General features: G+C 44.2%; 1 protein-coding gene across 4 annotated transcripts in view; it reads right to left on the bottom strand.

Moving 5' to 3' along the window:
• GHR (growth hormone receptor) overlaps positions 1–22,613 on the bottom strand; it is a 247,588-nt gene that overhangs the window by 133,375 nt on the left and 91,600 nt on the right. For 3 of the 4 annotated variants that reach the window (XM_066240423.1, XM_066240399.1, XM_066240414.1), the window contains exon 2: positions 2,364–2,444. In XM_066240423.1, the coding sequence (XP_066096520.1) occupies positions 2,364–2,444 (81 nt within the window). Of the gene's footprint in view, positions 1–2,363; positions 2,445–19,525; positions 19,549–22,613 lie in introns of those variants that run through there. The other variant, XM_066240406.1, reaches the window with a different exon arrangement.

The following is a 22,613-nucleotide window of genomic DNA, read 5'->3' as shown; positions in this document are numbered from 1 at the left end:
AATTGCTCATCTGCCCAGGCAAGAAAATCCCCGCTCGACACCTGACATGCCAACCTTCCCTAGGCACCCCCATCCATCACCTTTGACCTGCTCATGGGCGACTTTTCTCCAGGGGACACCTCCCAGATCCTTTACTCAGCACAGCTATGTCTTTTACTGACCAAACTGAACTGAGCTCACCTGAATGGTTAATGAAATACAGTCCTGTTTCTTTCTTTTTCTTTTTTAAATCCTCACTTGTGTTTTTAGTCTACCTTATACAATGGGAGAGAAAACAAAAATAAAATGATCTGGCACCATGTGGGCCTAGCAGGGAAAAAAAAACAAAACAAAACATAGCCCATGAATGTTACCTGACATTTCATCTGCACCATGTCATGTGACCACTTTGGCTAAACCGGTCAGTGAAGTGGCCAGGACAGCACAGCACGCTCCTCATGTTCAAATGTGCTCCCCTGCCCCTTCCCACAGAAGCACCAGGACCCAGACCTAACGCCCCCCAGGCAATTGTAAGGTAGGATCCTGGAGTAGCCACATGCTTTGAAGGAATTTTGGTTAGGCCACTAAGAGAAGACAAGGAGGAGGAAGAAATGTGTCCCCTTGCTAAATTATTTACTACATGTGAGTACTGGTAAACTGCCTGATTCGTGTTTACCATAAATCATTTGCTTTTTTTCTTTTTATAATTTAGGAATTAAATTTAATGGGGTGACATTGGGCCACAGGATCATACAGGTTTCAGGAGTACCTCTCCATGGCACGTGATCTATACACTGTATTGCGGGAGGAGGGTACTGGGGGTTAGAAAGGGCCAAACATACAGAAACAGAAGGTTGTTTCACTCTGGGGGCTAGGCACACAACTTTGGCATTTTCTTATGCTCTGCCCCTCCCAAACAAAGACACCAAGCAAGCAAACAAAAAAAAAAAACTGCCAGAAAGCAAAACCAAAGGCAAACACAAAGCCAGCACGTGGTGGTATTTTCAACACTTTGCTTATGAAGCTAAAGGTTTATGTCAAAGGGAAAATGTCAAAGCAGCTGAAATAGATGCTCTTTGCAGATTCTCTGGGTCTCAAAAGGAACTTAAGCTCCCCTACTCTTCAGCCGGGGATAACATTTTGAAAGATGCATCTTTAAGGACTTTCCTTTGCCATACTTCTCATTTCCCAGGTTTTTAAAATTCCACAAGCCGTGCCCAGCGATGTGGGAGTCACCTGAACGAGGAAAGTCGGGAGTGGCACCGCCGTGGGCCCGGAGCGGCAGAGGACCCAGCTGCAGCTCCCTGGCGCAAAATGGGGCCTAAAATTGGCTGTGGGGAAAGCGGCTGAGACGGAGCCTGCCATTCTCTCCGGGTCTGACTTGCACAATGTTGACATTGTAACACCAGAGAGACCCAAAAATATATCAAACAATTATGACTTCTTTTCTATAAATATTTTCAAACTGCTCTACGAGATAAAAGAACACCTTTTATGTTTCCTGTTTTCTCAGTCACCCTAGTCAGCCTCCACGGTCCACCTCTGGGGGTTTATCTGGGGCTCAAAGGTCAGGAGGGCATCTGAAGGCAGCAGCAGCAGGAGCCACAGGTGGAGTGGGAGCCCCGGAGAAGGAGGGGACTGCTGCTCCCCTCTGCCGAAGCCCAGGCCAGAGGGACAGTCAAGCACTCAAGACAATCTTTTGAAAAGTCCCCCACTCCTTTTATGAGCACAGTTTTCTTTTTGAACTGAAAAATCCTTCCTCTCACTTCCTTTCATTATCCTTTCTGGTCTCAGTTATGTCCACTGGGAGACACATGTCTGAACAGACTGAGACTTTTCCACTGGAGAGAGGGCATACACCAGGGAAGAACTACAGAGATGGCCAACAGAGCTCGGGACTTCCGAGTACACTAGTCACCATTTCAGGTGCCTCTGCCTTCAAATGTAGCCAAATGGTAATCACCCAGAAGAGTAAGAAGGGAAATTTATTTGAAACCTGCAATTTCCACTCTCTGAGAATATGATTAAGAGGTTTTAATTCTGAGCTCTGGAAATAAACTCTGATATCCTTGGTCACAGATGAGCTGAGTGATCGAAAGGAGAATGACCCTTCAGGGTAATTTCAGGATCTTTCCCAGCCCTTGGCGTGATTCAGAACGTTATTTTTGATGTAAAACCACCAGATGCCAAAGCCGGCTACTGTGTTCCTGTAAAACATCCTCCGAAAAGTCCTCCAGGTTTATGACGTTAAAGGAAAGTTCCCTATTGGCTGCTACTTAAACCGTACATATTTTGATTGAGTCATCCAAAGAACGCAGAATTAACAAATAAAGTTTGGTGTTATTTCAAAACACCACAGGCGGGAACAGGAAAGCAGAACTCACCTTCACTCCCAGAAAAAGCATCAGTCGAGCCAGCCACTGCCAAGGTCAACAGCAACTTCCAGAGATCCATACCGGTTGGACCTGCAATCACACACAGAAAAAGCAAGCATAAGATGAAGCCAACTAAAAGCAGACCGTTATCACAAAATGGTCTTTCCAAGACTGGCTACACTGTAAGACCTGACATGCATGTCGATTCTGCAAGAAATCCCAGTCTGAGTCTCACATTGTCTGACTTTTCATGGGAACCAATGGCAGCTTGTAATACAGTTTACTTCCCCGTGGGTGCTGGCCTCAGGAAATAAACATGGGACACTACAGATTTCCACATCCTGGCCCTCCACGGCAAATGACCCCCATGTCCTGCTCCAATAACCAGGTCAGGGTGGCTGGCTTTAATTGGATCTGGAAATAGAAAAACTTGTCAGCAGCATCACCAAGCACGGGGCCTCGAGCCAGACAGGCCGTAAAAGGGGAAATAAAACCACCTACTGTAATAGTAAAACTTCTCCAGTGTGTTTCCCAGTCAACAAAGGAGCTCAATTAACAGTCCGTGCTAATGACCCATCCTGAAGTGTAACAGAAAGGCAGCGGGAAGGAGAAGAAAAGATGCAAGAAAACAAAGCCTCACGCTGGCTGCTTCCGTGGCCTCCCAAGGACACCTGGTGTCCTCTGGGGTTTTAAGTCCTTTTAGGTGGAATGTGAACACCTCAGGCTCACGGAAAAGTCAGTTCCTGCCTCTAGCCATGTGGAATCCCAGGTGTGGCCACACTTTGACCCCTCTAGTTTGACGATGGGTGAGCAGATCGGCAAGCCTCAGCCAGCCCTACACCTTAGCCTGGAGGAGATCATCTTTTTTGGAATAAATAAACCAGGTGTCCACTTCCAAGATCACCGAAGGGCGAGTCTGAGCTGATTTAAAAAGAACTCCGCAGACTGCTCTTTGGAGAGCTGTTGCAACATCTGACGACTGATGCCAATATTTCCATAAAACTACACTTACTTATAAGTCATGGAGGCATCCCTGGCGAGAGCTCCACCAGGGTCTCCACTGGCCTCATTTGCGTTATTGTCCATTCTTGACAACAATGAGATAGCCCTTCTCACTGCCTCTCATGAGGCTTGAAGTAATGAACAACAATGTTTGTTTACGTGGGTAATGGAATGTGGTGGTCCCCAGTAACAGCTGCATAATTCTGAAGAGGTATAAAATGTCTCATGTTCTATACTTTTGTTTCTAGACAGTGGATAACCCATCATTTTGTTGTTGTTGTCCCATATGATTTTGTGTTCTGAAAGAATTTGAAGACAGCACATCTTTACATAAACTGAATCCCTTCCCGTGTCTGAGTACACACAGCTTCACAGAGTTCTTGATATGACCGAGGGTGACCATGCAGATGAACCCGTTCCACCTGCAGCTGTGAGATTTAGAACATCTGTGTTGTAAATTACTAACCAGGAAGGCTCTGCCTACTGACTTTGCATCATCCTTAGCTCCTCTGCCAGTGGGAACTGCTGAACATCTCTCTACTCCTAGGTGAATAGCTGGAAGGCTCCCGCAGAAATACATTAAAAAGCTAAAAACAAGTATGTTATAAACTGACAATGCCATCCTGTAGGTAACTGGAGAGTTCCTTTAAATTTTTCTTTTGAAGTATTTTTTTTAAGTAGGAAAGCATTGAGGAGCTGTTCTCTGTATGAGTTAGTTCCGTCAATCAACCCTCAAACACTCAGCGGCAGGTAAGGAAACTTCCCCGGCACGCGATCTCCTGCTGTCAGGTTGTAGCAGATCCCCAACTCCCAGGCTGCACGCTCTGCTGGTGGCAAGCCACCTCTCCAAACCAGTCAGAGACTTGGCAGATGCCAGGCACACAGGAATTTTGCTTCAGGTGAAGAGTAGTGGACCCCTTCCTGTGCCCAAGCTTTTGAAAGCTGCTGCCTGTGTATGAACTTCGCTTCTCCCAAATAAGGAACTTGTAACAGAGTGGAAGGCTTGATCTCTCTATCCTAACTCTAGCCTGTATTTCTCCCCTGGCCTTCAGTTGAACAACTCATGCTCTAGATATGCTAATTGTCAGAGGAATTCTGCTTGAGGTCTGAACTTTTGGCAAAGATCTGCAGTAGCCTGAGGACCAGATCAGATCTGCAGGAGTCAAGGAGCAGGAGAACAAATTTAGAGATTTCTTGGGTGCTCTTCCTTGGGTCCCTGTGGGTGTCTAGATGACACACATCTCTTGCTCTGCCTCCCTTCCCTTGATGTGAAAGATGCTGGCTCTCTTTAGATGGATCTGCAGAGACTATAAGTCATCCACTTTGCCCCCAACCCCGTCTTCTCGAGCCGGTGCCTTCTCCATCAATAAACCTGTCCTTACTCCAAACGTGGACATTTTGAATCTCAGCCTTTGAAGCGTCGGACACACGAACCTTGATCCAGTCCCAAACTGATGACCACAACTCCCTTTTGAGCCAAACACCTCCATAGAAAACATTCTCTCACAAAACAAACAAGTAGATCAGAGTTCCCCAATGCTAAATTAACCAGAGATCTGTTTGCATCCTCCTATAGCAAAAACAGAGAAGGTGTTTAAAACTGTAAATCCCCCAAATAGGAGATGAGACCAGTTCACAGTCACGGAGAGCATCGCCTGGGGACCCGGGCCCAGCCCTCCAGCCCAGGCTGAGAGCAGAGAGGAGGACCAGGAAATGGGGCTGGATTTAATTAGGAGCTGGTTGCTTCCCTAGACTCCTGTTCCCTCCAAGCACCGCTGCTGGCTCAGGGGGCGGCAACTTTAAAAGCAGCCTGCTGCAGGTCCCCAGCGAGCTCTCTCTAGAACAGCGGTTCTCCACCTGTGGGTGGCGACCCCGGCGGTGTCGCCTAAAGCCATCAGAAAATACATAATGCATATCAGGTATTTACATTCCGAATCATAACTGTAGCAAAATTACAGTTATGAAGTAGCCACCAAAATTATTTTTTGGTTTGGGGTCATCGCAACATGAGGAACTGTATTGCGGGGTCACGGCATTAGAAAGGTTGAGAACCACTGCTCTAGAACCACCATGCAGCCCAGGCCCATGGACATTCTGTTCTATTTGCACAGAACATCTGAATGCTTTGCAGAACTCCGTGTGGCAGCTTCTGGACAAGAAGGTCCTGCTTTATCAGGTTCTAGGTGAGATAAAATGGCCCTAGGAGAGAATAGAGTGTCACACAGAGTTTGGGACTTGAATATAATCTATCAGTGATGTGCGGATGTAAGCAGGAGAAAGACTCCCTATCCCTCTGCCCAGGGCAACAATCCAAGGAGAGGCAGGCATAGCCAGAAATGAACAAAATTGTCCCTTAGCCTATTGGTTTTTTTTTTAAGTTTGCAATATGTTTCTAGAGAAAATCCCTCTCTACATTTCTAGTGCTTTTCATGCATTCTTTGGCTATAACCTTATAGCAGGATTTGCATTTGCAGGGGAAGGACATGCTTCCACTGTCGCACAGTGAAAGGCACCATTCCCACAATTCTCAGAGCCTGAGGCACTTTGCCTGCTCCCCTACCCCCACCCCCCAAGAGACAGCCAGTTGAAAAGCAGTGTGATCCAGCTGGCCTGGGTTTTAATTCTGTAGATTGCCCAGCAGAGGAGGCCTCCACCTTAGTTAGGCCCACGATGGAATGATTTTTATTTCTTGGCTATAAAATAGTCCATAAACACATGAGAAGTGATGGAGATTAAATATGATATTTTTCCAACATGTTCTAACCAACTCCAGGCAAAGAAAAACAATTGGTTTGATTCTCTTTAATTTCAAATTAGCAAGCGTTTGTTGAACTACGAGTGCCTGTTTGCACTGTGCGAGGCACAGCGGAGAATACAAAAGCCATGAACATCAGGCCACGGAGGCACAGACGACAGGGAGAAGGAGTGTACCTGAAAACGGAAGGTTGGAGTTGAGAAAAGTCAGCCACGGAATGGATGGGCTTCAAATGAGAACTAAATGACAAGTAAGATTGTGATAGGCTGGTGAAAGTAAGAGGGTATGAGTGAACTTCTGTCATGGGTAAAAGCTCAGACAGTGTGAATATGAGAGCGGGTCTGGGTTCCAATTAGTTCAGGGTAGAAGTCTCAGGAGGCTGGTGAGCAAGAGAAGAATGTTCAGAATTATGAATACAGGGGAATGAATGTGGATTGCAACCACATTAGAGTGGCTAGAGGTTTTGGTATAGGAGTATCATGTGCAAAAGTGCACTTTCTCAGCTGAAATCTGCCGCTCATACCTTCGTAACTTAGGGTCCCTAAGAAATAGCGACAAGATTTGGTGATAGCCAGATGGCTACAGACGATAAAGGGAGACACGTCCATCACAGTGACTGAGTACATAGCATAGGTACGAATGAAAGGTGCTACCGGCAGAAATCAGGAATCTGGGATCTATCTTGAGTTGTTTAGAAGGTGGAGGTCACATGACTGTCTCAGCTACGTGGTGTTTAAGGTGATTATGAGACTTGTGGAAATGTCAGGAATGTCTAGTGGGAAGGTGAGGGTAGGAGACCAAAGACGGAAACAGAAGTCCTTCCTGGCTTTCAGAGAGAGCTACACAGAGATGAAGAGGAGCAGATAAATTTAAAGGGAAGACTAGACTATTTCACAAAGCACCCAACCCCATGTCTCCTTTATTAAAAGTAATATAAAAAAGTCACAATATAATATTAAGCCACATAGGGAAGAGTGTGCTCATTTCAGTTGGTAATTGGGCACAGATGAAACAAGTCACCACCCAAAACTACCTCTTCCCTCTAATTTGTATTAAATCTTTAAAAGAAAAGTGCTCAAAAGCATCCCCAGAAATACGATGTGAGCGTATCAATATCTGGGAGGAATAAAATCACAGGCTTAGTCGCTTAAGGCAAAATACAACCATGGAGGCTAAATCGGTCAGAAATAAAGCTTTTCCCAACTTCTGTTTTATTGATCTAGTTATTCTGATACCAAAAAAGCAAGAGCTAATAAAAGAAATCACTACAGAGGCAGAATTGCAAAACCAAAACTCCAGGTAGATAACCTAACACATGTTGACTTTCTCAGGCCGGTGTGTTGATTACTAATGGAATATTGCAAAAGTGGATCTCGCTGACTCTCTGGGGAAGCTTTTCTGAAAACTCAGTAGTAAAAAAGGATGAGGCTCATCCAAAAGGGTATTTGAAAGGACCCATTCAAATTGGCCTCAGGCATTTTATTTGAACAGTTTGCATTTGGAGTTCATGACTCAATTTTTGTGGCAGTGGTCATTTGAAAATTGGCCAGGTCCAAACTGCCTTAGGCCAACTTATTTCCTTCCCAGTAGTGGGGAAGAGAAAGTTCACAGACGTTACTGCTATAACTACTTTTGCTGAGATTTCTCTTCTCAGCACCCAGTGGGGAATACAAGATGAGAAGGCATTTTAAATGTGGAAGGGATGAGTGGGAGGGGGGAAGCCTTTGGGAGTGTCCTTTAAAAAAACAACAAATAAAGCACATGTGGTGTGTACTTGTGCTGACCCCTTTGATTACCACTAGTGACTTGTGGTTACTGGGCACTTGAAATGTGGCTAATGTGACTGAGAAATTGAATCAACTAAATTTTATTTAATTATAATTAAATATTTCAATGAAGTATTCAATTAAGTATATGTGGAATAGGTTGGCTATATGAATCTGCTTTTTCAGCTGTTGATTTTATGAAATCTAAAAACAGAATAAGTATTTCTGATGAAAATTTAACATTTAACTTTATGAACTGTAAGTGTAAAATATACAGGGATTTTAAAGGCTTGGTACAAAAACCATGCAAAATATTTCAATAATGTCAATGTTGACTGTATGTTAAAATCATATTTTGGATTACTGTGTTATTTAAAATATTATTAAAAATTAATAGCTTCTGTTTTTATTTTTTTTAATGTGAGCAGTATAATATTTAAAATCACATATGTGGCTTGCATTATTTTTATATTTCTATTTTACAGCATTGATGTGCACATTTTATGGTTTGTATGTTTGTACTTGCATTCATAAATATGTTACACTGTTACAGTGAGCATACTTGCTTCTGTAAAAATAACAATAAACAAAATAAAATTTTATATGTCTAATGACATAAAATTATTATTATTGTTTTAAGAGGTCCTTCCAAATGCAGAATGATGGGAACAGAAGATTCACTCAAGAGTTAGGTGTGGTTATATTTGTAGGAGGGTTTTTTTAGAATACCCAGAATACACTTTATTTATTTTCAGAAGTGTTACAATTCACATCTTATCTCTCTTTGAGTCACAGACAGCTTATTTCTCTGGAGTAAAGGGCCATGATCCATAGCACTTGCCAGTTTCAGTGGTGTAAATGCCTCTAAAAAGGCTGATTTTAAGCTACCAAGTCAGGAGCCTGGTATTACCAAATCAGTGGATTTTTTTTTTTAAATAAATTTTTATTAATGGTAATGGGATGACATTAATAAATCAGGGTACATATATTCAAAGAAAACATGTCTAGGTTATTTTGTCATTAAATTATGTTGCGTACCCCTCGTCCAAAGTCAGATTGTCCTCCGCCACCCTCTATCTAGTTCTCTGTGCCCCTCCCCCTCCCCCTAACTCTCTCCCTCCCTCCCTCCCTCCCATGTCCTCCCTCCCCCCACCCCTGGTAACCACCACACTCTTGTCCATGTCTCTTAGTCTCATTTTTTATGTTCCACCAATGTATGGAATCATGTAGTTCTTGTTTTTTTCTGATTTACTTATTTCACTCCTTATAATGTTATCAAGATCCCACCATTTTGCTGTAAATGATCTGATGTCATCATTTCTTATGGCTGAGTAGTATTCCATAGTGTATATGTGCCACATCTTCTTTATCCAGTCTTCTATTGAAGGGCTTTTTGGTTGTTTCCATGTCTTGGCCACTGTGAACAGTGCTGCAATGAACATGGGGCTGCATGTGTCTTCACGTATCAATGTTTCTGAGGTTTTGGGGTATATACCCAGTAGAGGGATTGCTGGGTCATAAGGTAGTTCTATTTGCAGTTTTTTGAGGAACCCAAATCAGTGGATTTACTGAAGTCACTGAATATGGACTCACAAGCCAGTATGAACTAGACCCAGCAAAGCATCATGTCAGAAAGTGAACGATACCATCTGGGTTCCATGTGGGTAATAGGTACAAAGATTAAGCAATCTGCTGACATTGATGCAAGACTGATGCACTGAGACAGTGCTTCTGAGTGAACCCTGGACACTTGCTTTCATTTGATGCCATCTGTCCCACTGCCAGCTGATCACATTTAGTTAATAATCATTTACTGATACTTTCCCAGGTCTTTAAAAATTAACATGAGCCTGTACCTCGTGTACTATACTCGATCTTCATTTAGGGGTACAGAGCATCTATTCTGGAGTCACAGAGAGCCAGGTTCAAATCCTGCCTTTATCAAACTTCAGTTTACTCATCTCTAATATGGGGATGATAATTGTATTATATTTTTTCATAGTAAATCAGGAGGGGATTAAACGATACAACCTACTCAAAGCACTTGGCATACCCTCTGCCTGTATCTAATACATGCTGGCTATTGTGACTCTTTCTGATACTGTTATATATAGACTGTGTTTTGTCGTGTTTCCATTGAGTAGATTGAGAGTGAGCCCTCATTTATACATCATGAACTGGAAGCCCAGGGAGGTGTAAAGTGATCAGCACATGTATTCTTGCGCAGTCAAGTACGAAAGACTCCCTTCTTCCATTACGTGAGGGTCCAGGGAAAAGAAAGGCTCATCATAATGTAACATCTGTATCTCCTAAGATAAGGCAGGAATGCCACCCGTGTTTGCTTCTGTGTACAGGAAACCTTCAATGTGGGAAATAATCTAGAGGCTGATTATACCCCCAATCACTAGCTCAGTTACTACCAGAAAAGTCTACAGCAGGAGTCAGGAACTTATGGCTCTCGAGCCAGATGGGGCTCTTTTGATGGCTGCATCTGGCTCGCAGACAAATCTTTAATAAAAATAATAACGTTAAAAATATAAAACATTCTCATGTATTACAATCCATTCATTTCCTACCACTCATGTTCATGGTTGTGGGTGGCTGGAGCCAATCACAGCTGTCCTCTGGGACAACACCAAATTTTTATTGGATAATGTGTAACATACACAGGTCGTTGTATGGCTCTCAGGGAATTACATTTTAAAATATGTGGCGTTCATGGCTCTCTCAGCCAAAAAGTTTCCCAACCCCTGGTCTACAGTGTTGTTACTGGGTACAGCTCATTTGCTTTGTAAATCACAGATTTCTAGGGCGGACAAAAGGGCAGATGAATATCCACGGTGAGTGGCTTGGCGCCTTCTCTAGCAATGTTCTCTTCCTGTGAGAACAGAGGAGGCAGCTGGGTTCTAGGAACCTGGGTCTCTCTCTACCTTTCTTTCTGGGGGAGTGAAAGAATAGGGGACATTTCCATGCTGAATGCTTGGTGCTGTTCCTATCTTGGGATGCATAACTGTTTTGTCGGGACAGGGCCTTTCTCATTGCATGGGACGCTCTGTTTGAGTTCAGTAGGACACCTTGGTGCTTTGCAACAGTGACAACTCTCCATAGCAACTATTCCTATGGATGGCTGTTAAACTCACCCAGTCTGATTCACTTGGTGCCTCTCATGATTCACAATGCAGGCATGATTCTCACATGGAAGAGAAAATTAATTACGTTCCTAACCAGTGCACCTACCAAATTACCTTTTTTTTCAAAACAGAATTTGTTTTCTCTCTCTCTTTCTACAAGACTCTTTCTTAAATCTATTTTTCTTTTTTTTTTACTGTGATAGATCTATTCAATATATAACATGAAGAGGTGCTTTATGTTGAGAGTTTCTTCCAAACTCTCAGAAGGAAATTGGCTTTGTTCCACCTGATTTAATAGGAAATAGATAAGTTGTCAAAAACATTTCATAGAATGACGCCTTCAAACACATTATCTTGATGAGATTATAATCTGACCATGATTAGTACGATAATTTGTAGTGTACCAGCATACCCAGATAACTTATAGGGCAAAACCTGCCTTTCCTTCTGTCAAATCCCAAATGGTGAAGTTGTTCTTTTAAGATCAACAAATTGGGAAACCAAGTGTGAGACAATGTGGTCTCCTGGAGTCCGCAGTCCAGTGCCCGGTGCCAGCCTGGCGCTTCCTGACTCGTGCATCCCGGCACTGATTTCGGCACCGTGGGCTCTGGTTCCCTCACCTGCACACACTCCTTGACCTTGTGAGACACTAACTCCTGCGCTGTGCGATACAGTGGAAACTGCCACCTCTTGAGCACTCGTGTCCCGAGGCTGCCCAGCCCTGTGTCCCTTCTTTCAGCGGGAGCAAAGTGGAGGCAGGAGCTGTGTATTCCCAGTGGCAGAAAGGATGATTCCTCAAAGTTTGCCCAGGGAATGAGTGTGCAGGGTTCCTGTTTCACGAGACTTTTGCCCAGCCCTTGTCCATTTGGAGAAACAAATGCTGAGTGGAGCATTTCTGGGGAGACGTTAGGACTGCACCTGACATCTCCAAGGCTTGCCTTCCCCTTCCCGTGTTTCTTTCTAAATGCTACCCCAGGTAGAATGATCACCTGTGCTGGGTACCAGCAGGGCAGGAAAAGCTCCTGGAAATGAGCAAGAGGAACGTCTGGATCTAAAGCAGGGACGGGGGGCAGCCGCCGTAACATTTCTAGCGCGTAGGGCTGTCAGGGACGGTGCTAATTCACAAACACTGACATGACAGCATTCTTTAAGAACAGTGGTGCCCAAGGGATATAATATTCATCTCGAGGCCACAGGGCCTCCCAGAGCACCTGGTCTACTTTCGGGTACATTACTTAAGAGCAATGATGTGTGCTCTTTCCATGACACAAGGACATCGCCTATCGTCCTTTAAGCCTATATGTATAAATAGAAAAAAAAATCTATGGGGCCAGACTGACTGGCTGCCAGCTAGATGGAAACACAGGGCAGACTGCTGTCATGTCTCATGCCCAGGAAGTTTATAACACACCACTTCACTCTAGGATCACGGGCGGTAGGCGGGCGCGAGCTTGGACCAGCATTGTTAGCAGCGTTCACAGACACACTATCCAGAACTGAACTGCGTCACAGAAATTAACACATTGCAGACCAGTAGTTTTATTGCTAGCTTTACCCAGTGGCCAGATAAGTTTCTATTGAATGAGTACAAAAAACGTTTTACACAAATGTTAAAGGCACGCTTTCAAATTCAATACCCATTGCATTTTGAAGTTATTACATGTCCTTACAAGTTAATATCTTTTTAAAGTATAATACTTTGTAAAACAAGCCTTAGAACAGAAAACACGAGAATTCTTGTGATCCGTCCACAATTTAATATGAGCTTCCAGTGCTGGCCACATATGTGGTTCTCATTTTTTTCTGACCACATTAAAAAAAGGAAGAAACAGGCAAAATTAATTTTAATAACATCTTATTTGCTCCAATATATCCTAAATATTACTATTTCATTATGTAATCACTATTACAACTATTAATGAGATAGTTCCCTCTTTTTTTTTTTAACACAGAGTCTCTGAATCTGGGGTGTATTCCACACCCCCAGCACAGCATGATTGGCACAAGCCGCATCTCCAGTGCCGCAGAGCCCTGGACAGGTAAGTGGCTACTGCACCAGACAGGGCAGCCTGGGAGCACTGAGACTGTTGGCATCGTGTGCCCAGCCCCTTGACCAGTGCAGAATGTGTCCATGCTTATCACGGCTCGTGAGCAAGAAAAGCTTTAAACAGCTCATTTGTAAGGTCTAATAGTTTCTTAGGGTCCTAGAAAGATAGTCTTGCTACTGATGCAATACACAGGGTATTCCAGGTCTCCCCACGCTCATTTTGCAGACGACTCCTGAGCACTGATTAAACTCTAAACCTCTTGTTTGTGTCACAGAACTGGCACCATAATCCAGACCTGTTGCCAGGTACAGGACTTGAAGAGAATCACTGCGTCCCCTCCGCCCCTCATCTCTAACACAGAATGTCTGCAGCCTGCCACTGGTTCTCAGCCTTGGCTGCGCATGGCAACCCATGCCCCCACCAGGGGGACTGAGAAACCATGCCCTGCCTTTACCATAGATGAGTCAGGCTCTCTGAGGTGGGACCTAAGTTCTGATACTTTCAATTTTTTTTTTTGCCATGTGATTCGAAAGGGCAGCCAGAATTGAGAATTACCAATCTAGTGCAAACCAAAAGTGCTATGACTTTCAAGTTTGAGAAAACTGAGCTATTCGGCCCAAGGAATCTTCCTCAGCCGAATGAATGGAGGGAAAGAAAAGAAGTGTCAATCTCCCCCATTCAACCAGCCAATTGATGTACTTGTCGCAATAGAGAACCTTCTACGTCAAGTGGTTGAAATACTAAGTAAAAAGATGGGATAAGAACACACCACCCTGTGAAAGTGGCTATAAAATAGAAAGAACACATATGAATGGAGGGAATCGGTCCCCCACAGACACGATCGCTCGAGTCATGGCAGGATGTGGGTTCTAAGTGCTGCTGGTGAGACTGGGTGGGCAGCATGCCAGCACCGTCCCCTCAAGATGACCATCTCTGGTGACTCAAACACACTAATCTAGGCGCTGCTCTGAAGGGACGTGGCAAATATAATTAAGGTTACTAATCAACTGGCTTTAAAGCAGGGAGGTTTTCCTGGATTATCTGAGAGAGTCCGTGACATCCCATTAGCCGGTAAAAGCAGGAAGTCAGAGAGATGTGGCCGAAAAGGAAGTCGGAGAGATTAGAAATTTGAGAGGGACTTGACCTGCTGTTGCGGGGACCACATAGAAACCACGGGGGGCAATGCTGGCAGCCTGGAGGGGCAACTACTGCCTCCTAGCTGACAGCCAGCAAGGAAATGGGGCGACTGCCCTACGACTGCAGGGGACTGAATTCTGTCAACAGCCCAAGCGAGTCAGAAAGCACAGCCGTCCCCAGGGCCCAGTCTGTAACGCAACCCCACGGACACTGTGATTTCAGCCTTGTGAACTCTACGCAGAGAATCAGGTTGAGTCCTGCTGTGCCCAGACCTCTTGCCAACAGAACTGCAAGATAATAAAGGGCTTTGTTATAAGCCCCTTCCATAGTTAGTTATGGAAGTGACAGTAATTGAATACAGTTTCTAAAAGTCCAGTGCAGAGTCCAAAGTTGATTTCCCAAGCATCCATCAAGAAGATAATTACATAAAATATATGACTGTCTAACCGCTCAGCTATATACCTGAAACGAATACAAAATAAAATTGAAGAAAAAAATTATCTAGTTTCTACCGATGCATGTCTAGAAGGAGAGGGGCTTTTTAGCAGAATTGGGAGGCAGAAGGGTCTTTAGAGACAATCTAATCAATTAATGATGGATAAAGAATGCTCAAGAGAAAAATATGGCCTTGTCTCTTCCAACTACCTCTTGCTAAGAGTGTGCTCTGACTGGCTAAGACGACTGTCCCAATATAGAAATAGGTGAAATGATTTCTTAGAGTTTGTGACAATTTCCCCTGAAGTCATTCAGGTACCACAATTCCAAGTCTGCAATTGCTGAAGGATCCTCTGCTTCTCATCCTGCCTTCCGGGTTTGCTCTTTCCGGAAAACTGATACAATAACCAGGTGAAATGCAACTGCTTGACAGTGGAGATGAATAATAAACACATGGACTAGCATTCTGTTATACTGGCCCATCTCTTGAAGTTGGCTAATAGAAATCTGGACCCTCTGAGTCTGATCACCTCTGGGTCATTTGATGCAATTTATTTTATGCAAACATAAATCTGGGCATGAGATGACCCCAAGGGAAGTGAGACAGCCAGAGAGAGCCTGTCTCAATCAGTTTGCTGGCTGTGCTACTCATCTTAACCTCAGGTCTAACCAGGAAATTAAAAAAAAACAAAAACACAGATGATGTGTTGAGGGAAAGGTAAATCAAAATCAAGTTCATCTCCAACAGACTAGAATAGGAGGAAGATAAGGACACAGAACGTGTATTTATGGGGAAAAAAAGGTAGGGTGTGTGTGTGTGTGTGTGTGTGTGTGTGTGTGTGTGTGTGTAAGGGGAAAGTCAGGCTCTCTTTGTCCTTGTAAATCTAATGTGTCCTGTTCCTCTAATATGTCTTTTTACATCTAACATCTTCGCTCAGGAAAGCTTGTTTTTGGTGCTTTCGAATTAAACTTTGAATTCCTGGGACTTCATATGTACCGCCCTATGGGATCACCAGGGCACAACTCAGGAGACTGTAAGTCAGTGAGCTGGCCGTGTTCCTCCTGAATCAGTCGGCTGGTGGGTGAGGGCTGGCCTGGCCAGGCTGAGCCCAGCCCTGCAGCACTGCTGATTCGCGGAGACTGTCCCCCTCCCAAGTCAAAGGCACAGACACTTAAATCCTTTACTGTTGCAATCTGTTGGGTGAGATCAATTATTTCACCTCTCCTAGAACATCAGTAACAATGTGTTCATCTTCCCATCACACTGAAAAATGATTCAAACAAATTTTTCACTTTCAATCATTTGTGTTCACGTTACCAGTTACGAGTTGACTTCCAAAGGAAGAAGAAAAGGTACAGGGAATCCCCAGGGTGGCAGTTTACACAGAGCATCATGTAAACGCTGCAGAAGCAGAGGGCAGGTGCCTTAGACACGGGGAAATCCACCTGGCTGCCCACAGCATCTCCAGGAACTCCTGTCCACACCGGACTGAGCAACTCCTACCTGCCCCTAATCTCCACCTAACGAACAAAGAGCTTCAGCTCATATTTCCTATTTTGCTGAATGAGATTAGGGTCCCTCAGTTACCTCCATTACTCCACCCCCTCTTATATGTATGTGACTTGTCACCATAAGGTGGTGACTCTAGCTCAAGATTCTCTGGAACGTAGCTCCTCCTCCCCGTCCCCACCCGCCTGTCTGCCTCTTCTCTTTTTGAAACAACCTCCGCACGCTCTGTGTCCCTTTACATTCAAGGCTGCTGCCAGACAAAACACAAATCCTCACTCTCCAAAATTATGCTTGAACATCACCACCTCCATGAAGTCTTCCGAAATTCCCTAAACTCAACTGCCTACTCCTCTGTGTTTCTACACTGTTTTTTTTCCTAACCTTCCTATAAAATATGCCCCAATACTGTAGTCACAAGGTGATGAACCCATTTATGGAGTAAAAGGGTCCCCCAGTACCTGTGGTGCTACCTGTAAAGTTCTTGGGGCAAGACATATATCCAGTCCATCAATTTATCTCTCTATCCTGCTGCCAAAATGTCTGGCAGGATGTGAGGAGCAAAGAGGCAGCTGCTCCCTGTGAGTTTGTGCGGGTGGAGGGTGTTGGTGGGTGTAAGGTAGGCCAGAGGCGCTGGATGTCCCCCAAGAATACCCACACCATCCTCCAGCTGTTGTTGCTGGATCTCTAGGAGAAGTTAGTTGGGGTAAAAGAGAGCACCAGGTAGCTCAGGGGTTAGAGGATGGCCTAGGGCTGACCTCGGGGCAGCCAGAACATGACTGGGGGGCTGGATATAGGTTCCTGAGATTCTCACAAAGGTAGAAAGGCCACACTCAGGGCACAGTTCTGCGCATGACCCCCTGAGTGGTCCCTTGGCTGCACCACTCCTTCGGAAGCTGGCAGAGCTCAGCGTCCCACAGATCACCTCCCCTGCAGTGCCCTCCCTCCCTCATTCCCCTCAGAGGCCAAGGCTAGTCTTCCAGCTCCTTCTGCAGAAAGGACACGTGGGAAATCCAGAGGAAAAGGAGAAAGGCACGTGCAGGGGGCTACCCGCCTCTCACTTCCCATCAGCACCGGAAAGAACACAAATCACCATTCTTTTCCTTCGCTACTTATTTTCCACGCTCACTAGATGATATTACTTAAGCTACAACTGGTTTAAAGATCCATGGCTTTAATGAGCTTCTCAGTTAGTCAGAATGTCTGGGGTCAGGTGGTGGGGACCAAGGAGACCAGCGAGGGGGCCAGAATCACAGGAAGACTGGGTGCTGGGCAGGGCCCTGAGGACCATGTTAGTCTGAAGGTCTCAGTGTGCAGGTGAGATGAGCCAAGCCCAGAGGCACGGCACGATGTGGGTAAGACTCCGGCACTGGCGGCAGCCGAGCAGGGTGGGGGGCAGCACCCAGGTCTCCTGTCACAGATTCAATGGTTGTTTTTTTTTTATAATCCAGGTTGTCTTAGCCTGTCATTTTATTTTCCAGAAGCTCGTCAAAGAGCAAACAGCCACACTCAGCCTCGGGCTCACATGCATCTTTTATCATCAGGTGTTCGGTATAAATAAATCACAACAAGCGCAGCCTAAGGCGTCCGGTCCTTCCGGCTGCCCCAGTGGGCTGGCCACTTGCCTCCACCCCACAGGAGCTGAACCCCCTTCCCACCTCCTCTGAAGGTGGCAGCGAGCCCGGGAGTAACCCAGAAAAGGGGTTTACTCCTAACCAGCCCTCAAGAGCCGGGACCAAGCTGTGCCAAAATTTCCAAAATCAATCCTGGTTTTAATTTTGCAAAACTCGGTTCTCCAGGCTGATACCGCAGTGATTTCTGAAACTAGACCAGCAGCCTCACTCAAGTTGTCCAGTACAAATGACGAATCCGAGAAAGGTGCATGCAGCCCTGTGTGACTAGATCTGGCCTCTTCCCACCCTTCCATTCTTATCTTCTACCAACCCCCTACCCTGCACCCTGTCTCGATCCATGGAAGAGTCTTTTTCAGAGGGTCCAGGCTTTTTACACCTCCGGCCCCTTTGTCCCCTGTTCCCTTCCCACTGCATCCACCTCTGACACGCCTCCCCCAGACCTCAGCCCAAGGTTCCATCAACTTACATGTGCTTCTAGCAACACCCCTCTCTCCCTCTCTTCTCTCTGTTTCCATAGCAGCTGTGACAAACCTCTATTACAGTGCCTAAGACATCCCTGGTTTTCTCGTCTCTTTCAGGGGGTCATCTCTGACCCCTACTACTGTGCACAGTGCCTAGTGTCATGTGAACACTCGGTTTCACATAAATTATTGACGGAATGAACAGAAACCCTTGATGCTACTTTAGAATGGGTGCACTGAGGGGGTGGGACCATGTCCTTCATTGGAAATGTATCTGAATGCTTTTGAATGAGATAGAATAAGTGGTTTCCATCACATCAGCTGTGAAGAGACAGCTGGAATCCGGCCCATGGTAAGGAACTCAAAGTTCCAGAATAAACCAGCAAAGAGGTCTGGCTTAGAAGCACAAAAAGACAGTCTTATTTTTCTTTTCTTCAAAGTGATGACCATCCCCCACCCCACCCCCCAATTTAGAAGCAACGCAAAACAAACATGCAACTGTTCGTGTCATTTCCTCTTAATAGCACTCTTCTGGAATAGAAACTGCCGACATGTAAAGCACGGGCCCGAGTGGAAACCCTCAAGTGCTTCCTGAGTGCAAATTATAACCTGTTGACTTTCTCAAGATGTACCAGCTCCGAAAATGCCCAGCGCACCAGTCTTTCATTCAGAGAACAAGCTCTGGAAGCCCAAACTACATCGAGTGGTGGTCAGGAAAGGCAGGCAGTCTGGGGCTTTGCCCAGTGAGAATATTTTGAAAACTCCAGGACAAGAAAAAGAAGTTTTGCTGAGAGCAAGGAGAAGAGCAGAGAAGTAGAGGGAAAAGGGAACACAAAGAAGTGAAGCCAGAAAGGGAAGAATGTGGTGGGAAAAAAGGGAAACTGCGGCCTGACCCAGGCTGGAGATTTACAGTGAAAAATGCAACAGGTTTAAAAACAGAGAGACCTGCCATCAGCCCTTTAAAGCAAGCTAACAAGAAGAGCGTACTAATCAGCAGTCTGCCATGGTGTAGAGACTGGATTTTCATACGGTTTCCCTGGGCTTTATGAAAAGCATGCAAGCAGACCACAGCACACTCATTTGGTTAAAATTTGGCAGAGAGGGTGGGTTTGAAGGTGGAACACAGTGGAAGCTTCCTGATCACCACTTGGCACGGCTTAATCTCTAGCTTCTCTCTGTCTTGCTGCTTTATATATGAACCTGGGCAGAATTCTCCCCAAACCAGTTACATCCTTTCTCTCCTTCCTTTCTTCCCTCCCCCTTTCCCCAATGCCCCCCCCCCCACACACACACACCTTGTACTAGAAGAGTAGATAAAAGCACAATCTGTCATTCTATTTTCAAGAAACTTGTCAAAGAGCAAACAGCCACACTTGGCCTCAGGCTCACGCGCGTCTTTTATCATCAGGTGTTTGGTACAAACAAATCACACCAGCTCAGCCCAAGGCACCCGGCCCTTCCAGCTGCCCCAGAACGAACCTCCCCCCACCGACCTTTGCCCGCCAGGCCTTTGGCCTCTGCCAACTGAAGTGGAAGCCTGGCCTGGGCCAGAACCTCCACAGACCCACCACAACAGAGCCAGCCAGGTCAACTGAGAAGAAGGCCAAGCATTACCATGTGACAAAGACAACAATTTGGATGGGTTGAAGACAGTGTCAGGCTTGTTCACTGTGCTCCCTGGTATCTTGACGAAGTGCCCGATGTGGCCAGAGGTAGCACTTTATTTGTACAATGAAGGCTAAATGAATAAACTCCATAACATTAGCACCCATTTGAAATCCTAACATACTTAACTATAAATGTTGAACCACAGTAGTTATTGGTGCAAAATAGTGGGCTAGCAAATCATTAGTACTGCCTACCCATTAATTGTAGGATATTTTGGTCAGTTGAGCAGGAAAACATAGCTCTTAGACAAAGTGAGTTTTGTTTCTTTTTAATTACCTTGTAATAGGTCTTTCTAAGAAAAAACATTACAAGTCAACTAAAAGATGAAAAACACTAAAAACTTAGTGAAAAAAACAACACAAGAAACAAAACACTTGCTTTCTAGCTCTGGAGATTTGTTGTGTTTCCCGCAGAGCAGGGGTCGGGAATCTTTTTGGCTGAGAGAGCCATGAACGCCACATATTTTAAAATGTAATTCTGTGAGAGCCATACAACGACCCATGTACTTTATACATTATCCAAGAAAAATTTGGTGTTGTCCCAGAGGACAGCTGTGATTAGCTCCAGCCACCCGCAACCATGAACATGAGCAGTAGGAAATGAATGGATTGTAATACATGAGAATGTTTTATATTTTTAAGGTTATTATTTTTTTATTAAAGATTTATCTGTGAGCCAGATGCAGCCATCAAAAGAGCCACATCTGGCTCGCGAGCCATAGGTTCCTGACCCCTGCCATAGAGCCTCCCCTGGTTAGACAACATGACTATGCCCAAAAGCCTATATGGCGGTGTTTCCCAACGTGGGGCCCATGCCCCACAGGGGGGCAATTTGATAGTTAAGGGGGGCAATTTGAAAATGGACTCGACACGACTTTAACTCTTTCGCCCCGGGCCATTTAAATGCAATGCTAGATATCGGTGCCAAATTTAACAAAAAATGCAATTCTTAAATAATTGCGGTAAATAATTATTAAGTATAATTTCATTTGACGAGACCAAAATATCAACTGGGTGATTGGCGTCGTCAAGTAAACTTCGTCCTGGGTTCACCGCGGAGCGTGAGGTCTGCTGCGGGGAACCCCGGACGTTTTAAAAACTCGCTAAACAACTCAGTTATTCTCACCTAATTGGCCCATCGCAACTTCTGTAGTGTTTCACATCATTCAGTTGGTGTTAATTTGAAATAAGTGTCAGTCAAAACTGTTGTAAAAGCTCGTTGATTTAATAAATATACATATATATATTGTATAGATATAATTGGTAAATATTTGATTTTATTTTTATCAATATTAAACTCTTTATTAAGTATTGCATTGGGGCTAGAAAGCACTAATATTTTATAAATATTATTGGGGCTATAATAGTACATGCGTGACAATTTTAATTTTAGAAGCATAACTTTCCAGAAAATTTTGTCAAGTGGAAAAAATATAGATACCTTTTGATTTGCAGTGGTAGTGTAGTAAATGTGTTATATACATTTAAATATATATGAATTTTTAGTATACGTTTACTCTGTCACATTGAATATATTTTAACACATTTTAATATTAGTTTTAATTGATCTTATTTTTATTTCTTATAGCCCATAGTAAAATGAGTGGTGCAAGCAAGAAAAAAACTCATCAATATTCGGAGGAATATTTAAAATTTGGGTTCATACCCGCTGTTCACGATGAGCGGATTCCTTTTTGTCTTTAATGCCAGCAATGCTTGACCAACGAATCAATGAAACGAGGTCGTCTTGAGGCGCATTTGAAGGCAAAACATAATGCTCATATTAATTCAGATTTGGGTTACTTTAAAACTTTAAAGAAAAATTTTGAAAAAAGAACAACATTAAAGTCTCTATTTACTGCTCATACTTCAACTAATAATCATGTTCTTGAGGCTAGTTATCAAATTTCTTTATTCATCGCTAAAACTGGAGAAAATCACACTATAGGAGAGAATTTAATAAAACCGTCAATATCAGCATTTCTTAAAACGGTTCTTGAAAAAGATGACAAAGATGTAAAAGCTATGCCACTCAGTAACAATTCTGTTAGCAGAAGAATAGACGAAATGAGTGAGGATATTGAAAAACAACTTATTGAAAAGCTGAAAACAAGAAAATTCCCCTTGCAAATGGATGAATCAACTTTGAGAGACAGTGAGGCAGTATTGATAACTTATGTAAGATATATTGGTAAAGGACATTTTGCTGAAGAAATGTTGTTCTGTAAAAGATTAGAAAGCACCACTACCTCCAAAGATATATATAATTGTAACATCCACCAGGTATAAGAACAAACGTGGGAGACTTTCAGGAGTATAGATGTTACTTTATTGGCCAGTTTTACCTGCGCAGGGGCAAATTCCCGAGGTGTCCAGAGACACTGTGCTCACAAGGAGCTACAGATGGGAATCGCACCTAGCGCTTACAGTTAAATCTTTTTATAAGCTAAGCAAGCAAGCCTAATACAGAAGCAGATGTGGCGGTAACCTATTTGCTAAGGGGGCTGCACATAGCATAGCAACAGGGGCTGGGGTCTAGCTCATTGGTGAATTCCAAACCTAAACTTCTGATAAGGGTCTTTTAACCAATAGAATGCAAACGTTTGTCTCTTTTTTTTTTTCTTCTCTCTCAGCCTCCCAGAGTCCCTATCTGTCTCTGCTTCTTGAACGACCTTGGGCATGTTATTCCTAACAGAACAGGAGCAGGACCTGCCTG

This window comes from Saccopteryx bilineata, chromosome 1 (assembly GCF_036850765.1).
Source record: "Saccopteryx bilineata isolate mSacBil1 chromosome 1, mSacBil1_pri_phased_curated, whole genome shotgun sequence".
Classification (NCBI taxonomy): Eukaryota; Metazoa; Chordata; class Mammalia; order Chiroptera; family Emballonuridae; genus Saccopteryx; species Saccopteryx bilineata.
The sequence above is the reverse complement of the archived record's forward strand: the minus strand, read 5'-3'. Positions and strand labels throughout refer to the sequence as shown.